The sequence below is a fragment of the Prosopis cineraria genome, unplaced genomic scaffold, assembly GCF_029017545.1.
Source record: "Prosopis cineraria cultivar Desert tree isolate PC_DT_omini unplaced genomic scaffold, ASM2901754v1 PC731, whole genome shotgun sequence".
NCBI lineage: Eukaryota > Viridiplantae > Streptophyta > Magnoliopsida > Fabales > Fabaceae > Prosopis > Prosopis cineraria.
Window position 1 is genome coordinate 5,935 of NW_026556056.1, and position 23,272 is coordinate 29,206.

The window sequence follows — 23,272 nt, forward strand, 5'->3', positions numbered from 1 at the left end:
ATGAGCTAAGTGGCAAGCAAGAAAGCAAGAGAGAGGAAAGTTAGAGTGAAAAGCTCACACGCTTTCTTCTTGTCAATTCTAAATTGGAAATCCAGGTTACTGAGAGCTTAATTGTTATCAACTTATCATCCATCAAAGTAGAGAAATAAGGAGGAAATTCCTAGAAGAAGCATACTTTCGCTTTCCAAACAATCACAAGTTTAATTTATTTTGCTCTGGTTTTCCCTTTTGTCCTATAAAACTTTTTTCTTTTTTATGTCTGAGGCTAATGGGCATCCATCAATCATGCAGAAATTATAAACAAATGATTGTAGGAAAAATATATATATATGCATAAATATTTTCATTTATCGCAAACTGAGGTTATTCTTTCTTGTTTTCAGTAATATTCTTCGGTTGCTGTTTCTGGGGTTTGCTTTATGTTCTGGCCACTGCCCTCAGCATAGATTCCTGTGTGTGTGTGTGTGTGTGTGTGTGTGTGTCTGAGAGAGAGGAGGGGGGGGAGACCTCTCTCCTAGCTGGGAAGCTTGTGAGCGGATGAATGTGCTCTTCTCTGCTAGGATTCCCTCAAAAAGGCTTTCTGCTTTTGTCTCTATCCTTACCTTTCCTTTTCACAGATGCTCTTCTAGGCGGTTTTAGGTGCAGTATCCATACACGCTATTCATACACACAGCTTCCTTATTCACACGTTCTGTATAAAGGGACATCACCATTCTGCATCTTCTTCATTGCAATATTGCAATAACTAGGTGGAGTGCTTCCAAGTTCCAACACTTCGCAACAGGGAAAATGAGCTATGCACATTCTCAAATGGGCTCTGGTTGGTTCTATACTTCACTGTCTTCTACCTGTTTGTGCTATGTCCTGTGTTATACAATCTTTTCCTCTGTTTTTGTGAGCCGCACGGCGGATCTTCTTAAACTGTACAAGCTATCTTTAAAATTCACACATGTAATTGAGTTTTAGCTTTTCTGGCTTGAAAATTGCAGGTAGTAGAACTGCTGGAAGAAGTTTTGAGTTTGGGAAGACACATGTGGTGAGGCCCAAAGGAAAACACCAAGCTACTATTGTTTGGCTGCATGGTCTTGGTGATAATGGTTTGAGGTATGGAACTATGTCTTCACTTTTGTTATATGCCTTCCTCACGTTGCCATGACTATTAGTCACTCATTCTCCTTAACGTTGTTTATTGACGTTCCTGTACTCCTCGGGGTCTATTTATTTCTCAATCATTTGTTTTTGTTGTATTTTGTATTCTTTAATTTGTTATCCTTCGTATTCATGTTCACCATGGTATGTGAGGGATCAAGAAGTTGATAGCTTTGAGATAAGTAAATTCAATTAGTAATATTCGGTTAGAGATGAAAATAAATTTATGCTCTACATCTAGAACTCACTTCTTTTATTCCAATAAAAAAGTTGATTATATTCTTGTTCTTGTTGTGTATTGCCTCTTTCTTTGAATCAAGTACATCACTCGTACATGGATGATAAAACTTTTGTGACTCTGAAAATTTTTTGACAAGTCGTTCCAAACTTGGGCTTCCTTATGCTTAATGATTTGTCTCTTCCTGCTCAGATTCTAGATGGAACAAATCCTGTAGGACAAAGTTGTGGAATATATTGTGAACTGGTATAATATGATTTTAATTGCTGGATGTTCGACTTCTAGGAGCATGCACTAAGTTCTCAGTTGGGGACCACTTGCTCATATGCTTCTCTGCCCCACTGAGAAACTAGGCATGACTTTTTTGCTGAAGAACCTCAGCAACATTTACGTTCCAGAAGTATGCTATTAATTTACTGTGATCACAAAAAACAGATTGAATTTGAACATTTTAGTGTATGGTTTAGTTATGCTGGACAACTTTAACCAGTACACTTGTGGTTTCATGCTAGCTGTCTTCTTTAGAAATAGATCCTTGTAACGTCTCATATAAAACATTCAGAAAAGCTAAAATTGCTTCTTCTTCTTCTTTTGGAATAGTGATGATCTTTTCAAGCGCTTGGTAAATGGCAGAAGATTTACAAGTAGCCTGAGATTCTGATTTTGAGCTTTGTTTCTTTGCAGTTCATCTCAACTGCTGGAATCCCTTCCACTGCCAAACGTAAGAATTTTCATGCCTTGACTTAGTTTGAGCTTGTCTGGCTTGATGATTCTACACAAACATTCTCATCTTCAGCTAATAATATTTTTGACAAGTCTTAGATGCTATCATATGAAGTTTCTTATGATCTGATATGATGCAGATAAAATGGATTTGCCCCACCGCTCCTACGCGTCCCGTGGCAATACTTGGCGGTTTTCCTTGCACTGCATGTAATACCAAACCCTTCTTATCTACCTATTCATATTGCTTAAATCAGCACTATGTAGCTAGTACTTTATCAATGATGAGATGATCAAATCTGTAAGTTTAATATTTATTAGGGTTTGATGTTGGAGAACTCTCAGAGGAAGGTCCAGATGATTGGGAGGGCCTAGATGCCTCAGCTGCACATATTGCCAACTTGTTGTCAACAGAGCCAGCTAATGGTACTTTCTGGGATAACTACTTATCAGTTACCTTCATAGTTTTACATTTTCGCAAAATATATCCTACCTTGTCTATTACCATCTTTCTGTGTAAAGAAATAGGATGGGGAAAAAAGTAATCAAACCACATAGATCAAGTTACATAACCCTTTCAGCCTGTCTCTTATAGGATTCAGATTTGACATCAGTTTTTTGTGACAGTGAAAGTTGGGATTGGAGGCTTCAGCATGGGTGCAGCAACAGCCTTATATTCTGCGACTTGTTTTGCTATGGGAAGGTATTCAAATGGCATTCCATATCCTCTCAACATAAGAGCAATTGTTGGACTAAGTGGCTGGCTTCCAGGATCAAGGTATGATATGGCATTCAGATTGTATGTTCTTTTAGGTTCTTTTTTCTCATCATTTTTTACGACCATCATTAGCCAAATTTTGTCATTAAGTCCATCTTGCTGAACATTGGTTATCATGTAGGAGCTTAAGGAACAGGATTGAAGTGTCACATGAAGCCAGAAGGCGAGCTGCTTCATTGCCCGTTTTTCTGTGCCATGGAAATAGTATGTATCTGCATAATTCTTTTTATCTTGTTCATCTTCATTACAGAGTAGTAAAATTATAACTCAACAAGCCTAAGAGATTCAGTTAGTTGTGAAGTTCCAAAATCCTTCCTACCACCTCATCAATTCAGGCCTAACTTCAATTGACTTTTGCAGATGATGATGTAGTCCTTTATAAATATGGAGAGAAATCAGCCCAATCCCTAAGTTCAGCAGGATTTCAATACATTACATTCAAGTGCTATGAGGGGTAACTCGTCTTCTTTTTCAGAACAAATCATCATCAAATTTGAACTGATCAGTTAAAACAATAGTCTCACTAATTTGGTTTGGCATCTGTGCAGTCTCGGTCATTACACAGTTCCTAGAGAGATGGATGAGGTCTGTAATTGGCTTAACTCGAGGCTTGGGCTCGATGGAACCTCATGAATGGCATGATCTGTATCAGTTGGGACATGGGGGGACAACAAAATGAGAGAGGGAAGAGAGACACATGATAAGCGAGTAGTTAGATTCATCAGTGCAGGAAGGGTTCATGGGTAAATAGGGTATAGGAGATTTAATTTTCTGAATGTGTTTTTGGCGTATTATTCTACCATATTATATTTTTATTGGGTTACCTTGAGACTCAGCTGGTTGTACTATTAGAATGTTCTTTTTTATTTCCTTCAAGTTTTGATTGCTGTAACAATACAGAGGCTTGGCCTCCTTAATCTATGAGGTTACTTTGGTGGGAGTAAATAAAGTTTCTGGCTTATCAAACAGTTCTTCTCTTACCTACCTTTTTAAGCATTTGTTTACTTATATATTGGCTTTGATAATGCTTTGTCATTGGCAATACGTAATTAATGAGGTACAAGAAGATATATGTTAACCCTTTTGAGACTATAAAATCAATACACATTGTAATATAGACTTGTTATTTTAATCTCTAAACTTCAATTTTTTCTATCTCTCTGGTAAGCATTGACTTAAAATGGTCCTAAGATTGTATAACTATCTGTTCTATTTTCAAAATAAAATATGTATAAATCTCTCTTAGAATAAAAATCACTATATTATGATTTTATTTACCTGAATGGGTAGGGTCTCTTGTATGAAATATGTACAAAATCCCTTAAAACAACATTCTCTTGATTAAAATACCGTTGGTGATGGGTTTGACAACTTCACTTTGCATTTCATAATTAGATTTGATCACATGCGTTCAAGAATTTGCTGGGATTAGCATTCTATGATATCCCAAATAGCTCTCTTGAAGCACTAATGATTGATTGTAAGCATATTTTTCAAGTGAAATGAAACAAAGAAGTCCTTGGCAAAGACAAATCTGCAAAGAGGAATTGACACAACTCATACAACAAACAATATTACAACACGGTTGAAACTGAATTGAAAAAGCATTACGACATTACATACGAGGAAACAAAAGAGTTCAACAACAACAACAAAATTAAAAGAAGTAGCTTTTATTTATGAGAGAGTGAAATGTCAGTCTAGTAATTTCTGCGGTTGTAAGTAGGATAGTCTTCATCTTCATCATGGTGGGCCATACCGAATGTGTTCTTGACAGTTTCAGTAGCACTTTGTGCCATGTCCTTCACTCTCTCTCCTGTCTGCTGCAGGAACCCTGCACTGTTGTCCTTCCCAGATTGGGCCGTCTCCCTGGTGGACTGGCCCATCTCTGAGGCCCTCTCATTTGCCGCTCCACCCTTCTCTTGGGCCTTCTCACGAACATTGTGGGCCGCGTTCTGGGCCTTATCCTTTACCGCCTGGGCCGTCCCTGCAGCCTTCTCCTTGGCCTGTTGGCCCTTCTCTCCAATATTGCCCATCGCCTGGTTGGCCTTTTCCTTACCCACACCAACACGCCGAGGTAAGTGTCAGTCACATAATTTAGTTTACAAGCTCTGTTAATAAAGTAAACTCGGAAATAAGTGACAGTTTATGACAAAATTAGAGATTACCTGAGTTCGGCCTTTGGTTTCACCAGCTCTGAAGCTCTGCTCATGGGACGACATTGTTTGGATCTGGAAATGGAACGTGTTTGAATCTGTTTGATATTAGAAGGTCTCTGTTCGGAGGGATCAAGGAGGATTGGTTCTGTCTGTGAGGAGGCTGGAGCTGTGTTGCGGGGCGTACTTATATAGTGTTTCATGGTTTTGTGGGTGACAAACACGTGTCCAGCTTCAAGACACGTTTGAGGACACGTGTCACGCTTGGAGAAGGTGATCCTTCGAAAGGATTTGATTGAGGAAGAAACCTCAACATGTTAGCCACGTCGCATGGCAGACACCAATGGGTGAAAATCTTATCATTATGAGGTGCAATAATATCATTGTACGTGTGTAAGTTAAAATTATTCCATTATTTCAATCCGGCCAGCATAATTGGTGTATTCAAATACACACGCTGTATATAATTCTAATAATAAACCCACGAGTACCCATGCTTAGCTTCTTTTTTATAATAAACAAAAAATATATTAACAATAAAAAATCACAATACAATGTTGGAGTTTCGAAGTCCAAGGTGAAAATTCAAATTCAAAATAAAGAAAATCTCCCTGAAGTAAAAAGACATAAAAAATTAGAAATAAGCTAAGTAAGGAGAACGTGTGCCCATGCTTGGTAGGTAGTTCGTATGAATTACTTTAATTTGTTGATAATTTATAAATTAATGATAGAAGTTATTACATATATATATATAGATTTTTTTTAATAAGTATTATATATATATATATGTAGATAATCCTATCTCTATAATCTATGTATAGATAATCCTATCTCTATAATCTATGTAGAAATATATCATATAACATAAATAAGTTCAGTGGAAATAGTAAAGATGATGTACTGTAACAGAGTTACATTAAGTTGAAAGTGCAAATGCACCCCATCGCTTGCTCTGGGGAATACTAGAAATTTGGTATATAAAATTTAATATTTTACATTCATGTCTACTTTGAAATTTTGAACCACTTTTCTTTGAATTTTAATATTAGTCTTGGTTCTATCACTAGATGTATAAAGTGATCAGTGTGTATGAACAAGAGAGATAATGCTTATGGAGAGGAGATGGGAAGATCATAAACGAAGCAAATTTAAATTTGAATTTCTTTTGGTGAAAAAGTAGGATAATGCTTGTAATTGTTTGGATTTTTTAAAAAATAAATTAATTTTTGAAAATTGTGAAAAAGAAAAGAAATAATTCAAGTTGTAGCGCCTATCTGAATAAGCAAACCTAAAACTCAAGGTGTTAGAAATAGATTTGATGTTAAAGATTTTTTTTTAAAGTTTGCCCAAATTAAACCTATTCAAATCATGAACTACTAAGTACTAATACGCTAGTTAAAAGTTAAAACAAGAAAAATATAAAAACGAATATATTGAATAGGAAATAAAGTAACAAATAATTCATTTGGACTTTGGTGCCCTATTAAAGGACCAAAATTCTCACCAAACGTTTTATTTTATAAATAAGACTCAAGTACACATTTTCAAAAGTTTTATGTCCCAGTTTATATGCATTTTATTTCATAAAATGTTAAAAATAATTGATGTGTTCATCTCAAAAATTCTTTTAACAACTAAAAGACTACCTGATTCTATTCTGTTGATTTTATTTGTCCCTCAACAACGATATTTAGTTAAGACTTGAATTGAATATATTTAAAAATTTTAAAATATTGTAAAAATACTAACTAATTGTAGTGGCACGTGTGAGGCAGGTAAAACAAGGGAATAACTGTTTACCCGCCGCACAGGTGGTGTTACTACTTAATAGTCACTACAAATCGCGTGTTTTTTGACCATTGCCTACAAATTGCGTGTTACTGTTATTGTCACTGTTCAAAGAAATTATAGACGATCGAGAAAAATATAGAAAATAGAGTAGAATAATCATCGCCCGGAAAGGAGCCGTAAGTGGCCTGTTTACGGACTGCTGGGGTTTCTCCGACGTGTTTCAGGCTCAGTCTTGGTGTCGCTTCTTCGGAGAAAAAGGAACAGATATCGAAAATGTCTCTCACCGGCGTGAAAATGTCGGAAGACGTTTGGTTAACTTGTGTTACTCATGCATTGTCCACTGAGACTGAAGAGATCATGGGCCTTCTCCTGGGCGATATCGAGGTCATTCATGTTTCAATTTCCACTATTTTCTTTGATCGGTAATCATTTTGAGCTCAATGGGCATTGATCTATGCATCAATTTTTCGATGCTTCTTAGTGGCTTTTGGGTATTTCTTGTTGGGGGTATTGGGATTCGCTTGTTCTCTTGAATTTAAACTTCAAACTCTGATAGAAATGTTCGTTTTAGGGGGGATTAGCGTTTTTTTTTTTTTGGGCATTTCTAGGTGGGGAAATAGAAGTAGTTTCTTTTGTTCATTTTTCGTTCAATGAAGTGAAATAGAGGGTAATTTTTAGCGAGTTAAGTTCAATGTTTCGAGAAGACTAATATCAAATGGAGCTCTAGAAGATTTAATAGGAGTTTGCTCCTGACTCAAGTGGGTTAGTAAGATATATGCTGTGGAACCGAAGGCCGGAAGGGTTCTTACAGTTACTCTAATTTAATGAGATGGAGTTCATTTTTTATTCCCGATCATCTATCTGACTTCCCATGAGCCAGATGTTTGCTTGCATTATGGATATGGATTATAACTTTGCCATTTCTAGGACATTGAAAAGTCTGATACCAAGGAAGAAGCATAAGATATTAGTTTGTCTAACATTTTTCTTCACGGCACACAAAGTTGTGATTTGTACACCCTTCACGTCCAATATAATAATAATAATAATAATATGCATGAGCTTGATTCTTGAAGATATCCTTCAGTTTTCTCTTATGATGCCGATGTCTCTCAAGATCTACTGTATATGCATTTTTGCTTTTCTTTCTAAGCGCCATACTCAAGCCATCCATATCTCTCTTTAACAGACTTCTATTACCTTGCTTCTTCTCTCAAACATGTGATAAGCATGTTGATTCACGAGTTTTTGTGAATCATAAATCATTAATCATCGTGGTAAACCCAATGCTTTCCTACAGTGCACCCCTAATCATGTTATTAAGATCTACTATATGCTTAAAGTAAGTGATCAGCCTGTGGTCACTTTTGTCTCTATTCATTTTCTAGCATTTTCAAGTTGGGGGTATTGCTCCTTTGGCAATTTGATTGTTCTTGTTGATCCGTTTTCATTAGCTAGAGCTCCTTTTTTTTTGGGTATGTTTTTGTTGTTTTTTTTAATATATGAAGTGCTAATAATAGCATTAAATCATTTTTCTTAAGAACAACAGAGTATTCTGCTCATTGACGTAATGCCTGATACCTTTGAATTATTACTGAATGATGACAAGGAGGGAGCACAGTCATTATGACTTGTGAGACAGTTGCATTCTTGATATATCTGTTCAATAACAATGAATTTATATAATTATTTCTTGTGTCTAGTTACTTGAAGGTCTGAACCTAGTGTATATCTTTCTCATCTGTGCAAATATGTTACTGCTTCATCAATCTTTGGTTTGCACAAATTGAGTAAGCCTTGAAGATTTATTTGAAGTAACGGGATTGATTAGTTCTCTTTTTGTACCCAGTAACTTTCCTGTTTACCAGTATTTTTTTTCTGCCTGTGTTTTAATTTATAGTTTTGTGGATCCAGCATTCAAAAAATGGGAATGTGACAGCGTTAATATGGGGAGCATCTCCACAAACAAGGTCTGATCGACGAAAGGACCGAGTAGAGACTAACCCTGAACAGTTGGCTGCTGCATCTGCTCTAGCTGAGATATCCTGATTCATACCTGTTATTTATGTGCATATTTTAGTTAATTTCAATTTGGTTTTAATTTCCACATTTTGTCATCCTGAGACTGTTGCTTTTATTCTTTGTCCATCCTGACAATTCAATTAGCTTTAAAAAATCTCACTCCAGTGACCTTTCAACTTTCTGATGATCATGAATGGCAATCCCTTCTTGGTTGGTTTTTTTTTTTAAAAAAAAAAAATTTAAGTTTTCTGGTTTGTTGTATCATTAACTTTATCACACAGAATGACCATATCAACTGGTAGAACAACGAGGGTGATTGGTTGGTACCATTCACATCCTCATATCACGGTTCTTCCTTCCCATGTTGGTAAGTGCTGGGCGATCAAACTACTTCATATTCCTCTCTTTTCATCAATTTGATAAATCTTCAATAGTCGTGAAGATCATCAACATCTAATGGACATAATTAACTCACAAGGATTTTGAGATTACGTTGTTCATGTTTCATACTTCATGATATGCCATTGAGCACAATTTTAACCCAAGTACGGAATGACAATTTTGTTTAAGTGGTAAGATGTGATTAATCTGTTTTAACAGAGATTGGGTGACAATTTTAGACATGAAGGGGCACATGTAACTTAAGCACTGCATGCTTGCCATATTTTTGGAATCGTATTATTTTCTATTTTAAGTTGAACTGAAGAATTAAGTTTATAGTTAGCATAATTACTAGCATGAGCATGCGACACAAATCAGAATTACATTTGATTTCTTTATGGATAAGTATGACTGTGTGACTTTTAGTTGTACATACAAGTAGAGTGATGAAAAAATTCTATCACCAGGCAAGATATTGAAGTCAAGTGGAGGGTTACATCAACAATCGATGTAAAAAGGATACAAAGACAATATATATGCCATTTACATTTCTAATCCTTTCCCTTCTCATTTGTAATATTTACCAGAGGTTACTATTGCCTTCTAAGGAACTTCTTTCTTTTTATTTTTTCCCTTACTGCCTATATTATTTTTGTGCACAAAGACAATGTGTATCTTGTCTTCACTATTGCAGATGTGCGAACTCAGGCGATGTATCAACTTCTTGATTCTGGGTTTATTGGATTGATATTTTCTTGTTACAGTGAAGATGCAAGCAAGGTTTGTCTTGAATGCGTGATTACTGTGAAGCATCTTTCATGCTATAATTATTCATTAAATCTAACGTGAAGTAAATTTCAACATGCTATATTTATTCATTAAATCTAACGTGAAGTAAATTTCAACTGTACATAGGTTGGAAGAATTCAAGTAATTGCTTTCCAGTCATCTGACGGGAAGCAGAGTCAAATTTCAAGGCCTATACCTGCATCTCCTGTGAATAGAAGCTCTGTTATTGATCTTGATCCATCTCCAAGTTCCTCTGAGAATGTGTCAATAAAATCTGGTTCCTTCAAGGCAGAGAGTCCAGATCAGGATACTGGTGATTCAAAGATTACTGGAGCTAATAAGGTACAAATATAGAGTATTCTTGGCCATACAACCACAAAATCTGATGTGATAAAGGCTTTTAATCTTCCTCTAGCTCTCTGTTCTTTTTAATATATTTTTGGTTGTGGTGGAGGAACTGTGACTTAGATTTGTGGTTAAATATTTGACTCATTTCTTTGCTGAAGCACAATCTTGTTCTCTACGGAGTGCTTCTGTGTGTTAATCATGCTTACTGGATATCAGGCCAGCTATGCTCAGTGTTTGATTTGAGGAGTCCCTTTATTCTAACTCAATGTTAGTGAAAGGATGTATTTCTAGCAGGAAATTGATGGTTGTGGGGTCCTGCGTATTGGATATAACTCTGCTGGTAAGAGGGGTAATAGAGAATGCATAGCAATTTTTTTTGGGTAGAAATTACTCAAACAAAACTACAAACTTTTTCAGGTGATGCCTTGGGCGTTTTAGTCTGAGTTTATCTTTAATGTTTGAGCTGTTAATTTTATTTTGCTCAGATAGATTTTTATTGCTTAGTTACTTGAGAGCCTAGGTCATGCTCATCTCTGTTTTTTTTTTAAATTGCTGTCCAATAAAAAAAAGCTTAGATTTAAACCCTGAATTTCTCACATGGAATCAGTTGTTATGGCCTGAGCATCTCAAATGACTGAATGGGTCATGCAATGATGACAGATAGAGAACACGATAATTTTTTCTGCAAACTGGCTACCACAAACAGCCATGGGTGAGAAAAACAACTCCAATCCTGATCATCGTAGGACAAACCATGACATCAAACTCCTACTGAAATTCTTAACCAATTTTGGAGTTAGTGAAACTATCCTGACTCATATTGCACAAAGGTGATTTGAAGATACCCAAAAACCTTAACCATCACTACAAAGTTGGCCAGTGGGGTGAGGCTAACCATAACCAAGACCCTCACATCAAATTGAGCTGCAGAAGAGGGAAAAAATAGTATATTACACCTTGGTACAAGGTAGGGTGAAAAGAAATGCATCTCACTGAGGTGAGGAAGCCAAAAAACCCCCCTCACAGTTTAGAAGGATGAGAAGATAACACAAACCTACGCTTTGCAGCAAAGTGATGTGAGGTGGGAAAAAGAAAAACAGAACCATAGCAAGGAATAAAGAAGACAAAGACTCAGGCGTTTTTTGTATAGGTTTATCTCTATATTTTAGCCATGTGTTTTATTTTAGTTGGGTAGGCTTTATCTCTGATATAAATGTATTTCATCGCTATTCTATAAAATAAGTTTGTAGGAAAATTAAACCGTAATTTCTGCAAATGTTTTTGGGTATATGGTAACTATTGCATAAAGGAAGTGTTTTTGGTGCTTTTATTTATTTTCTTTTTATTGGTATGGTAAAGTATGGCTGTGAGCTGAAACGCTCGAGGTTGATGGTATGAGAGATGGATATTCCTACCAGTACCAGTAAAGATTATACTTGATATATGTATTATTGCTTTACGGGATACAAATACTTCTGATGCCTTTATTTCTTCTGACCATATATGCTTACTTGGCTAGGGTGGGGGAAGATCTTCGGACTTGGGGAATTTCTTTGCTAATGCTGATGCTGCCAGTTATCAAGGGAGAGAAAAAAGTGGAGGAAACTACAATTCCAACATTTTGGACAACGCCACTGTTGATGTCGATCCTATGGATATGTCAGAAAGTATGCAGGAAGCCATGCATCGTTCCAATTTGGATATGAGGTACAGATGAGTATGTACTCAACCAATAATGTCATGTTAATTATTATTAGTTGTAGTTTGGGATTTTCGGATTTCAGCTCTCCAAATCCTGGTTATGAGGATGAAGATCAAAGTTCGAGATGGATGTTTACTATTGGGAACAAAAATATGTTCTTTTGAATTTGGATTACCATGTTTTGAATAAACCCTTGTAAGTAACTGTAATGCTCTGCAAAGTGATCATTCTCAAGCACTGAGATTTCCACTGCTTAATCAGCCCCAACTTGGAAAATAGCTTGATGGAATATTCAACTGTCATTTTTGCACATTCCATGTGTCCCATGACCTGCTATTAGAGGACAGGCTAGCTGATTTGTGCAGCTAATTTTCACGTAGTCTCTATGATTTACGTCTTTATAATATGTTATACACTGTAATTTTCATAGTGAGAAGTACAATCAGGTAGTTCATGGGGATAAGCATTCTGGTGTATGCTTGTCATTATCTCTATTGCTAAGAGTTAACCTTATTTGTTAAAACTCTAGTTCTGGATTATTAGAGAGAACGTAGGTAAATAATGATAAATGTAAAGATGGTCTGATACTGATCTTTCCGTCTTAATTAATGTTCTATGAAAATGCATGTCCATGGGTCAATTATGGTTTACCTTTGAAGAGCTTGACGAAAGGCAGCTCTTGATATTGAGACCTCAAATGGTTTTTGTTTGATAACAGTGGTGCAGAATATGTAAGAAAAGAAATCCCTCTTTATGTTTTGCCGACTACATCCCTTACAAACATTGATTCCCCACTATCATCATATACGGAACTGCAACATGTACTATTTGAAGAGGAGCGTACTGCATATAACCAGGCCATTTTACAAAACATGAGGTGATGATTTTATGCAAAATATGCTATTATCAAATACATGTATGAAAGATTTACTGAAGAATTCTATTGTTAATGTTAACTTCCTTACCTTGGTGACTGTAATTTTCTTTATCTCAGGGATGGGAAGGTGCATCCTCTTACTTTCATACACCACACTTCTACGTACCAGGCTTCATTGTGCAAGTTGATTGAATATTGGTCGGAATAAAAAAGATCTCTCTCTTTTCTTTTTATTTTTGTATTTTCCATTTTTATTATTTTTTTCCCCTAATAATTTCATCTTTTTTGGCAGTCTAAGCCCTGCAATGCAAGCACTACAAGATCGATTGAGAGAAAATGAAATTCGGGTATATACTGATTTCTTAACTTCTATGTCAAGGTAGAAACATTCTCTAGTTTTTGGGGGATTTGGATGTATTACAGTCCCTTTTCCCTTTTTCTCATGAACTTTTCCAACTCTTTGTCTGACCATTGCTTGCTGTTCAACGTTTCTTGAGCTATCAATTCAAGCTAGGCCTTCTAATCGAGGGAGGATTTTCTTTCCCATAGTGGAAGCCCTCCTATGGGAGAAAGAGGAGCTATGGGGCCCACAAGGGTGGATCTTACCAGGTCCAACATGCCCCTCCCTCTTTCACATATCCTCTTTGGCGCGGAAGAGGATCCTCCGTCTCTAATAAACTCGTTCAACCCTGTGAGGCAATGTAGGGCTGGATTGATTGAATGGCATAATATTTTTGGCAGTGGTTTTCATAGCTTAGAATGGGCTTGGTTTCATATTGGAAACCACCAAAAACATAACAATGATCATGGTCTTGATAGTTTTTTTTTTTCTTTTTTAAACTGCACGCAGGAATCTTCTTCTGTTTGAGACACTTGATAGCTTTTTAACATATAACCGAACACGTACTTGGGCTTCTCATCTAGAGTTCAATTCAACTGAAGCCAGTTCATTGTCGCCCAAAACGCCTTAGAATAAAAATTGATTTTTTTTTTAAACTTTTTTTTAGCAAGGATTATTGTGGCTTATTTTGTAAGATCGTACAAGTTGCATTGCAAAACTTACATACTTTTAGGGACAGCCATAATTTCCCACCATAGGCTGACCCAAATCACCTAGAGAGTCGGGCTGGGCCAACCCATGTTGATTGCCTGTAAATCAAGTCAATCATGTTCATTCTGACAATGTGTGGCACATTTATTGTTGGCGTGACAGTTAGGAGTTCTGAGCGATGAGGCCAAAAGTCTGGAAGGGGAGGCATTTAGAGAGGGTGAAGCAGGTTCAGGATCTCCGCGTCAAGTTCTATCTCATATTGCTAGGAATGTATCCAGTCCTGGAAGCCGCATCAGGAGAGGGTTTTAATATGAAGTCTTCCTTCAAAAGTTCTGCTTCAATTCATATGAACAACGACGGTGATTGGCATTAGTTTTGGTACCTGTAATTTGGAATATACACATTATATAGAATGTATGAGAAGATAGTATTGAGTTGCAAAGAAGTGTTGACTAATGACTCCTGCCAGTGTATAAATGTTGTTTCGAATATTTCGTTCACGTCTGACGACAAAAGAAAAGCATTTTATTCAATGTTTCTTGTTTGAAAATTGCATGCACCTGTATTGTCCATCCTGGTGCCATTCAGCTTCTTATTTCAAGTCTCAAAGCTTTGAGAATAGAAAAAGTTACTGCCGAGGGAGTTTTACTTTCATGGTTTGTGTTTTTTTACACTGTTCCTCAACTGCAAATTTATATAAATTTTAATGATATAAATTAATCTATACTTTTAAAAATCATCAAACTTAATTTAACGGTATTGCAGTGTTTTTTGTACTGTACTAGAGGGAAACCGACTCTGAAATGGACAAAGGGACAGGGAAAGTTGCCACCAAAAAGATGTTCATGTTGGTGTCGGTGGGGCACCACTGTAGTTCCACAGTCATTTGTTGATAATGTTTAGTCTTATTCATGTGCTACGCCCTGACTTGTCATATTCTTTTCCTATTCTTCTATGCAAAAACCCCTACCCCACTTTCAATTATCTTTCCCATGTTTTTATCCAAAAAAATCTTGAAATTGACAGCCTGTCTGTATATTTTGCTATAATAAATTAAAACTCACTCACTGTTTATTGATATTTATGATCGTATAGGGAAAATTTTTATTGTAATTTAATTGGAAAAATAATAATAAAATTTTTTAAAATATATAAATAATAATTTAATTTTTTAAAATATCATAATTTTTTAAAAATCTTTTGATATTTTTTTATTATTAATGAATTTTTATACATTATTAAATTATTCTTGTTAAAAATAAATGATTTATAAATTTTGTTTAAATATTCACAACTTTTCTTTTTATATTTGCAACAATGTAATAGCAAATAAAGAATTTAATATGCGAAATTATGATTTACTGTTACATTATTACTAATATAAAAAAAGTTATAAATATTTAAACAAAACTTGTGAATTATAAAAAAATTTTAAAGGACTCCAAGAGAATTATAATATTTTAAATAATCAACTTGTCATTTCTATATTTTAAAAGAATTTTATTATCATTTTTTTAATCTAATCTATCATACATTTTTTTTTTTAAAAAATACACATAACAATATTAATATATGAATATTTTTTTTATTGCAATATATGAATAGTTTTTGTTTGTTCTTAGTTTATTTTACCTATTAAATGCACCCATCCGAACTCGAATTGTCACTGGATTCATGCACTTTTGTCGCCTCCTCATCTAGCCTAGTGTGATAGTCACAGCCAACTTCCCCACGCATACATTTAATGAATGAGCCCCCACCTCTTTTCTTTTCTTCTTTCTAAACATTTCAGTTTCTCCCATAGTTTTTTTTTTAATAGAAATCATAAAAGTCTTTACATCTAAATTCATGTTTTACTATAAGTTTTCTTAAAATGAAATTCTCTTTATATTTTAGTTATTTAAAATTTCACAACTTCAATTTTCTTATTTTCTTTGTATTTTTATTGTTGGTGTTTTTGTTATCCACACATCTTCTTTCATCTATTATTCATTCTCATTTTTTATTGATTGACAAATAAGAGTAAACTTATCACTCCCAATCTTATCGTTTTGCTTCATATCTCAGCTGGTCTCCGTTTTCTTTGAAATTTGTTACACTGTTCAAACAACGAATTTTAATGCCTGAATTTTAAATAAGATTTTAAACGTAAGATTTTAAGACTTTAGAAGTAGGCCCGGCTTCATAAGGCAACATTATTGATTTCATCACGGGTCGGTTCTTTACAGAATCGTTGGTTCAATCAGATTCTTAGCTCTCCACTACTACTGAATCATATTGAAACATGGTTGGATTTAATTGGACTCATGATCCGTAAAAACTACTGAACATTATTCAAATCTTGTTTAAGAAAAATCTGAGTCCTTTCTCGGGTTTTAAACAAACTCATCGTTTATACTAGATATTATGAGCTGAATGATTGGAATCCACCACCAATGTATAGTCTAACCTACTATTTAAACCACATCAACTTGTTAAATACTAAGAATCAAAACTAGGAACCAATAAGAGGGTACCAACAAACAAGGGATCCAGCCAAAAACAAAAAAAATCAATTAACCATCCACGAGCCATTTATTACAGTTGCTAGCATCGACCTAATAGATAATTCAACACCTGATCTAATCATGAAAAAGCGTTCCTTCGTATCCCATCTTAGCCATCTATAAATACTCCAAGTAGACCATCTGAATTCAAACCAAACCAAACTCTCTCTTGCATTATTCCACCATGAGTGATTTGAGTCATCATAGCCATATTAAGAGGCCTCACAGAGCCAACCAGCCTGCTTGGCGAGCGATAAAGCAGCTCTGCTCAGAGCACGGCCAAGTCAGACTGGACCACTTGCACCTCCTGCGACGCCTTGGCTCCGGCGACATCGGTAACGTGTTCCTCTGTGAGATCAAGCACACCATGATGAACAACCTTCAGGACGGTGGCGGTGGTTGTTACTATGCCTTGAAGGTTGTCGATAGAGAGTGTCTCCGAATGAAGAAGAAGCTCAAGCGAGCTGAGGTTGAGAAACAAGTGTTGAGTGTTCTTGATCACCCTTTTCTTCCAACGCTTTATGCCAAATTCGATGCTTATCATTACTCATGTCTGCTCATGGATTATTGCCATGGCGGTGACTTATTCAGGCTTCAACAAAACCAGCCCAATCTTCGTTTTAGCGTGTCAACAGCTAAGTAAGTTCCCATACTTCACTTATCATCTCAATCTTGTTATATATCTGAAGTGTTCTTTGGAAGAATGATTTTTATATTTCATACATGTGACAGATTCTATGCAGCTGAGGTGCTTCTGGCTCTTGAATATCTGCACATGATGGGGATAATTTACAGAGACCTAAAGCCAGAGAATGTGCTCATTCGAGAAGATGGCCACGTCATGCTCTCAGACTTCGATCTCTCACTTCACTGCGAGGCTCATCCGAAGCTTCCAAAACGAAGACTCCAACACAACACTAATCACAGCAAGACTGCCACAACGAAGAAGACGAAGAAGACGAAGAAGAAGAATGTGACCTTGTGCTGTGAAAACTCAGCGGAGGATGGTGTGATAATAATGAGGAAGAGGAAGTCGTCGATAGCTGATGACGTGGAATTATCAGCAGAACCAACGAACGCTAGATCCAAGTCATTTGTTGGGACCCACGAGTACTTAGCACCGGAGGTGATATTAGGGTCAGGCCACGGGGGTGGAGTGGATTGGTGGGCATATGGAGTGTTTCTTTACGAGCTGTTGTATGGGATCACGCCTTTCAAAGACAAAAACAACGAGAAGACAATGAGGAACATTATAGGGAAGTCGTCGGTGAGGTTTCCGACAAGTGAGTTGAGAGACAAGAGAGAGGACGATGATATAGCGAAGGCTCAAGACCTGATAAGAAAGCTTCTGGTGAAGAATCCAATGAAGAGACTGGGATGTACGAGAGGTTCATGCGAGATAAAGAGACATCAATTCTTCAAAGGGACGAACTGGGCCTTAATACGATCGAGTAAACCACCTATTGTCCCTAAAGAAGAAAGCAATAATGGTGCATCAGTTATTGCAGACTTGGATATCAGGAAGAAAGCTACCGTACAGACCCCTCAGAAGATTGATTTCTTCTGAAACAGAACTTGGGAGTTATTCGGAATATCTGCCCCTTGTTTACCATGTGAATTCTTGTAAAATTGTGCTATCCTGTATAGATGTGTGTACATACTATAAATTATGAAAGTCATATATATATATATATATATATATATATATATATATATTCGACTACAATATTAGTCCTTATTAATTAATATGTGTTTATTAAAAGTAATTGGTTAAAATCTTGATTTTTTTTAAAAATTTTGACATATGACTAATCATGCCTTTAAATGTAATAAGTATAACATTTGATTTATTTATAACACTTTCATTTAATTACTTAATAAAGCAAGGGTGTAATTGAAGAAAATATATAACATCTACCAAATGATCTATATTTTAGATTAAGTAAAATTTCTAAAAAATCACATACATCATAGACTTGAGGGAGTATGAACTTAGCGTGGGAGTTCAATTTGGCATTAGTTGGAATGAGTTTTAAATTTCAGATAAATATTCATTATATTTATTGAAATATGAATAAAATAATATTCCCTGAAATATTTTTAGGAAGAATTACTGTGGAATCCTAATCAATTAATTCAATTACCCCAAGTCCTGTGAAATACATAAATTGCTACTTATTCTGAAATCCTCATAGAATTACAAAAATACACTTACATTATTTTTTTAAGAAAAAATATATCATTCAACTACCATTGTAGCTTTGGCTACCAAGCTAGCCTTTGCTAGAGACCTCTTGGCCACCACTGTTAGTCGTCAGAACATCTACCAATGCTTGAACTTTAGCAACTAGTGATAGGAATTTTTTTTTTTTTTAAGGGTGGTCTTAGGAGGATTAGAACCTTGGACCACAAGGATCTCAAAATATTTGGTAACTATTAGGCCACTTACATTTATTAATATAATAATGTAAAATCTTATATGTATTTTGGGCAAAGAAAATTGACAGCTTGATAAAGAAAAATAACAACTTGGCAAAGATGAATGACAACTTAAATGTCAAAAAATAATAATTTTGAATATGGAATTCCCAAACACCCAAATCATGACCATCCTTTGCCAAGTTGTCATTTTAGTATGCCAAAGTTGTTATATTTTTTCTTTGCCAAATTGTTATTTCATATCCTAGTTGTTATTTGCTAATGCCCAAGTTGATTTATGTATACCCAAATTGTTATTTTCCTTTGCCAGGTTCATATCCTTAGTTGTTATTTTTTTACCCCCAAGTTGTCATTCTCCTTTATTAAGCTATTATTTTCGTATGCTCGAATTGTTATATTCCTTTGCCAATTTATCATTTGTATATATTCAAATTTTCTTTTACTTAATCTGAAGTTGTTATTTTTTTTATACTTGAATTGTCATTTTCCTTTGTCAAGTGGTCAATTTCTATATATGCTTATGTTGACACCAATTATATATATATATATATATATATATAATTTTCTATTGCTATGCTTAAGTAGCTCAATGGTTACCAAACATTTTGGGAACCTTTCTATTCTTCCCAAGACCACCCTTGCCCAAAAAAAAAAAACCCTTGAATGATATTTTAAAAAAACATAATGTAAGGATATTTTTGTAATTGCACAAAAAATTGGGACTTGGTGACAATTTTATATATAAATATTGTTATGCAAGTCTCTTTTTCATGTTTTGTCTATTTTAACGGGACGTCTTGATCTTATCTCAATTCCAAATATGATGAGATGACATTTTGGGTGGGGTGAGACATGAGACAAAAATTTAATTCTATTTATTTTTTAGGAGGAACACGGGATAGGAATGTCTTGGTCTTATCCTGGTTCATGAACACCCCTAATCCTTAATTAAGAGTGAAAAGATTGAACAACAATTGTTGATATGATTGACTCTCAAATCTAATAGCAAAATTTTATGCAGTATCTCTATCCTTTAATTAATTAAAAAGAATCCTGTCGTTCTTAATAATAAATTGTATACGGATGTAGTCCGCATATGGATGAATATAATGTACATGCGTTCTTAAATATAAAAGACCAAATTGACAAAATTTAAAACATCCAAGAGTGAGTGAGAAGGATAGGCTTAGTACTACACCATGCACTTTTAGTCTATTTGTCTCAGTCTAAAGCTACACACACATATCGCAATAACACATTTTATAAGGTTATATCCTACATTAATTTTTTTTTTGGGTGAAACCTACATTAAAATTTTTAGTCTAATAATTATCCTTCGTTATTTAATTTTTTATTAGTCTAAAGTCATCAATATTATATATGTGTGTGTGTGTGTGTGTGTGTGTGTGTCTTAGTGTCTTTATCTCAGTCTAAGCGCTCTAAAGTTATTTCCCAATATTAACAAAAACTGAAATTCCAAATATATTGCAGTTCACGTAACTGTATTTTTGTCTCTGTATGCAACTATTTTAAACATAACATAACACAATATAGTAGTCGATCTGACTTCTACTTTTCTTGTCTTTATATATATATATATATATATATATATCAAATTAAAAACTTTAGAAAAAGAACACTTCACAATCTGGCATGGGTACTCCACATCCAATTCATAAAATAGAGAGATGAATTGTTTTAGTTTTATTTATAGGATATTTCATATTATTTTTATTTTTATTCTTTTGTCACTATTAAATGTCAAGAATATTATTAAATGTTAGATTATTTTATTTTTAAAATATATATATTTAATATGGATAAAGTTAAAAACTTATTGAATTTTTAGACAAATCAATAAGATTTAAGGTTTTTTATAGTTTTGATTAAAAAATATTAAAATTTAAAGTGACTTATAAATAAAATTAAATGAAGTATTTTAACAAAAATATGGTATAAAATTGTGATGTTTTGGAAGAGACATTGAAACTTTACAAATAGGAACATAAATATCTGAGGGGGATGCAAGATATTTTCCACACATATGTGAGATATTTTGCCACAAAATAAATGGTCTGCAAATATCTTGAAGGAACGAGAGGGAACAATGTCAATTAATGCATGTCCAAAACAATTAATACTATCTAAAACTAACGTTTTAATTATACAAAACCACCAAAAACAAAACCAAGGCGCAGTAGTGCTATATATGCTTTCACTATTATAACTACAATTAATTAAAAGGTACTTTGAGCAAGCGCGCGCACACACACCCATAAAGATATAGACAAAAAAGAGTCAATACAAAGGAGCATGGAGCCAATGTGTCATTTTTTGTATGTTAGGTTATTCTATTTTAGCCTACATTTTACCGAATGACGACAAAGACATTCATAGGAAAATTTGACTACAAAACAATGCATGCGTAATAGTGGCAGCACAAGTCTATCCAAAAAAAAAAAAAACAAAAGGCAAATGGGGAAATTAACTACTTACTAGCAATATTTTATTTATCATCATGATAGTATTTTAAAATTTAATTTTTACAATTACATGATATTTTCAATATGTCATCACTTAAGTAATATATATATATATATATATTTTTCAAATTCAAGTTCAAATATTAGGAACATTGTTAAACATTATTACAAATTCAACCCACCTTGAATTATATTGATCATTGCTTTGAATTAATTAGTATGCTTTATTAGAGCTTCAAGTTTTTATTTTCATATTGATGATTAGTTTTTACTTTTTTGTTCCAACAAAGATTACCTAGATGAAGATAGACAAGGATATTATAAATTTTAAAAATAAGTAGATAATAAATTTTTTTCATGGATTGAGATACAAGAATACATTAAAAAATCTAAAAATCACAAAATAAATTTTGTAATAAATATCTATGCAATAAATCACTTTTTCTAAAATTATAAATTATTTAAAAATCACTATTTTTTTAAGTTTGAGAACTTGATTCTAAGAATTTAATATTCCACAAAAAGGCAAAATTCATGTCTAGCCACCTATGCAAGGACAATGGATAATTTATAACTCATCAAGTCATGAAAACTTGCCCTGATTTAATAAACTCTCTCGAAACTCAATTTAAATTTTCAAAATATATAGTTTATAATCACTCAGTTATATCATATAACCCAACTTTTTTATAAAAAAAGTGCACACTATATTATAATTCTTATCTAATATTCAAAGCATTTAAGTCTAATATGTCCCCTAGGTAAGACATATTGGTTGTCTTGTTATTAAATTATGTCGACAAATTGTGCATTGTAATTAAATGAAAAATGGTCCCTCCCAAATTTTACAGTAAAACTGATGTTGAGTTGTTGTCACACTTTTTCAAGTGTCATCCATATCTGTATGTCTTATCTCTCTTCCTTTCTTCATAATTTCACTTGACCACAGATGTTGACACTTTCTAATTTTATGCATATTAACTTACATCACTTTTTATATTTTGCCCCACATTATTTGGTTTAAAAAATTGCCCAACAATTGGGTTATAGGTCAAATCATTATCAAATGGACTAATCTTTCTTGATTATTTTTTTTTAGTACTTTTGATTGTTACTATTTGATGTGTTTGAATTTTTGAAATATTTCTTTATTGATTCCACATATATTTTCTTATTAGAAGTAATCATATTAAAAATACATTGAGCAGTAAATGTAAGTGCCTCTTCTGACGAGAATTTAAATATTGATTTATCAAGTTGTGAGATGTTAATTACTTCAACTAGACTCAACCCTTGATCAATTTTTTTTCGAGGATGACATACAGGTATGAAAATCTCAGCTTTGTGGGAAATGGACCTTTCCTTTGGTTGTTCTAAGGCCCAATTTTAATTGGAAGCCCAAGTCTTCCTTTTGCATTAGAGTGGGTCTTCTTATCTTGTACAGAGTTCAAAAATAAGCCGTTTTATTATTTATTTTATTTGCTAACAAGTTGTATTACCTGTACCTTTTAAACATACGGAAACTCCCTATATGATTTTTTATTATTTCATATTGATTTTTGTAAACGATAAGATGATAAGATGCTAATCATTATAAGTTCTCCCTACTAGTTACAGACATTAGTTTCCAGTTCACTTAATTATTATGTTCATTCATTGTGTATGATTTTTTAGATTGTAGATATAATAAAGGAGCTCTTCAAGCCTTTTAGTCTTGAGGATTTGACGGTTTTGAACCTATTTACATCTCTCCTTGTGCCTATTTGAAGAGAGAAATAGAAATTTATGGGTCACACATC

The 23,272-nt window shown here is 34.1% G+C and overlaps 4 protein-coding genes across 5 annotated transcripts; 3 read left to right on the plus strand and 1 right to left on the minus strand.

Moving 5' to 3' along the window:
- The first annotated feature begins 249 nt into the window (after nucleotides 1-249).
- Nucleotides 250-3,856, plus strand: LOC129298162 (uncharacterized). Its single transcript, XM_054936571.1, has 10 exons — nucleotides 250-639; nucleotides 750-820; nucleotides 990-1,104; nucleotides 2,072-2,108; nucleotides 2,251-2,320; nucleotides 2,432-2,536; nucleotides 2,738-2,888; nucleotides 3,010-3,092; nucleotides 3,249-3,342; nucleotides 3,437-3,856. Exons 1-10 carry the CDS (start codon nucleotides 542-544, stop codon nucleotides 3,519-3,521), a joined length of 909 nt encoding a protein of 302 aa, XP_054792546.1. The 5' UTR covers nucleotides 250-541; the 3' UTR covers nucleotides 3,522-3,856.
- Nucleotides 3,857-4,421: 565 nt separating this feature from the next.
- LOC129298163 (late embryogenesis abundant protein 2-like) lies at nucleotides 4,422-5,216 on the minus strand. The gene is made up of 2 exons (XM_054936572.1): nucleotides 5,057-5,216; nucleotides 4,422-4,942 (listed from the first exon to the last, which is right to left on the minus strand). Exons 1-2 carry the CDS (start codon nucleotides 5,108-5,110, stop codon nucleotides 4,589-4,591), a joined length of 408 nt encoding a protein of 135 aa, XP_054792547.1. The 5' UTR covers nucleotides 5,111-5,216; the 3' UTR covers nucleotides 4,422-4,588.
- A 1,700-nt stretch (nucleotides 5,217-6,916) lies between these two features.
- LOC129298165 (uncharacterized) lies at nucleotides 6,917-14,538 on the plus strand. Of its 2 annotated transcripts, none has more exons than XM_054936574.1 (10): nucleotides 6,917-7,219; nucleotides 8,750-8,875; nucleotides 9,137-9,224; nucleotides 9,933-10,018; nucleotides 10,154-10,369; nucleotides 11,895-12,082; nucleotides 12,796-12,954; nucleotides 13,072-13,152; nucleotides 13,247-13,301; nucleotides 14,168-14,538. In XM_054936574.1, the coding sequence occupies exons 1-10, from the start codon at nucleotides 7,109-7,111 to the stop codon at nucleotides 14,312-14,314; spliced, it is 1,257 nt and encodes a 418-aa protein (XP_054792549.1). In that variant the 5' UTR covers nucleotides 6,917-7,108; the 3' UTR covers nucleotides 14,315-14,538. The 2 variants fall into 2 exon arrangements, with proteins under 2 accessions (XP_054792549.1, XP_054792550.1); XM_054936575.1 differs by having other exon boundaries at nucleotides 7,121-7,257.
- A 2,139-nt stretch (nucleotides 14,539-16,677) lies between these two features.
- LOC129298164 (protein kinase PINOID 2-like) lies at nucleotides 16,678-18,246 on the plus strand. The gene is made up of 2 exons (XM_054936573.1): nucleotides 16,678-17,190; nucleotides 17,284-18,246. The coding sequence occupies exons 1-2, from the start codon at nucleotides 16,736-16,738 to the stop codon at nucleotides 18,116-18,118; spliced, it is 1,290 nt and encodes a 429-aa protein (XP_054792548.1). The 5' UTR covers nucleotides 16,678-16,735; the 3' UTR covers nucleotides 18,119-18,246.
- Nucleotides 18,247-23,272: the final 5,026 nt, after the last annotated feature.

Bases quoted from the DNA above. Each gene is read 5' to 3' on its own strand.
- LOC129298162 (XM_054936571.1), top strand. From the start codon at position 542: ATGTGCTCTTCTCTGCTAGGATTCCCTCAAAAAGGCTTTCTGCTTTTG. The intron at 640-749 runs GTGCAGTATCCA...TGCAATAACTAG, and splicing joins GCTCTTCTAGGCGGTTTTAG to GTGGAGTGCTTCCAAGTTCC. The intron at 3,093-3,248 runs GTATGTATCTGC...TGACTTTTGCAG, and splicing joins TTTTCTGTGCCATGGAAATA to ATGATGATGTAGTCCTTTAT.
- LOC129298163 (XM_054936572.1), bottom strand. From the start codon at position 5,110: ATGTCGTCCCATGAGCAGAGCTTCAGAGCTGGTGAAACCAAAGGCCGA. The intron at 4,943-5,056 runs GTAATCTCTAAT...GGTGTGGGTAAG, and splicing joins AAACCAAAGGCCGAACTCAG to GAAAAGGCCAACCAGGCGAT.
- LOC129298165 (XM_054936574.1), top strand. From the start codon at position 7,109: ATGTCTCTCACCGGCGTGAAAATGTCGGAAGACGTTTGGTTAACTTGT. The intron at 8,876-9,136 runs ATATCCTGATTC...ACTTTATCACAC, and splicing joins CTGCATCTGCTCTAGCTGAG to AGAATGACCATATCAACTGG. The intron at 10,370-11,894 runs GTACAAATATAG...TTACTTGGCTAG, and splicing joins AGATTACTGGAGCTAATAAG to GGTGGGGGAAGATCTTCGGA.
- LOC129298164 (XM_054936573.1), top strand. From the start codon at position 16,736: ATGAGTGATTTGAGTCATCATAGCCATATTAAGAGGCCTCACAGAGCC. The intron at 17,191-17,283 runs GTAAGTTCCCAT...TACATGTGACAG, and splicing joins TTTAGCGTGTCAACAGCTAA to ATTCTATGCAGCTGAGGTGC.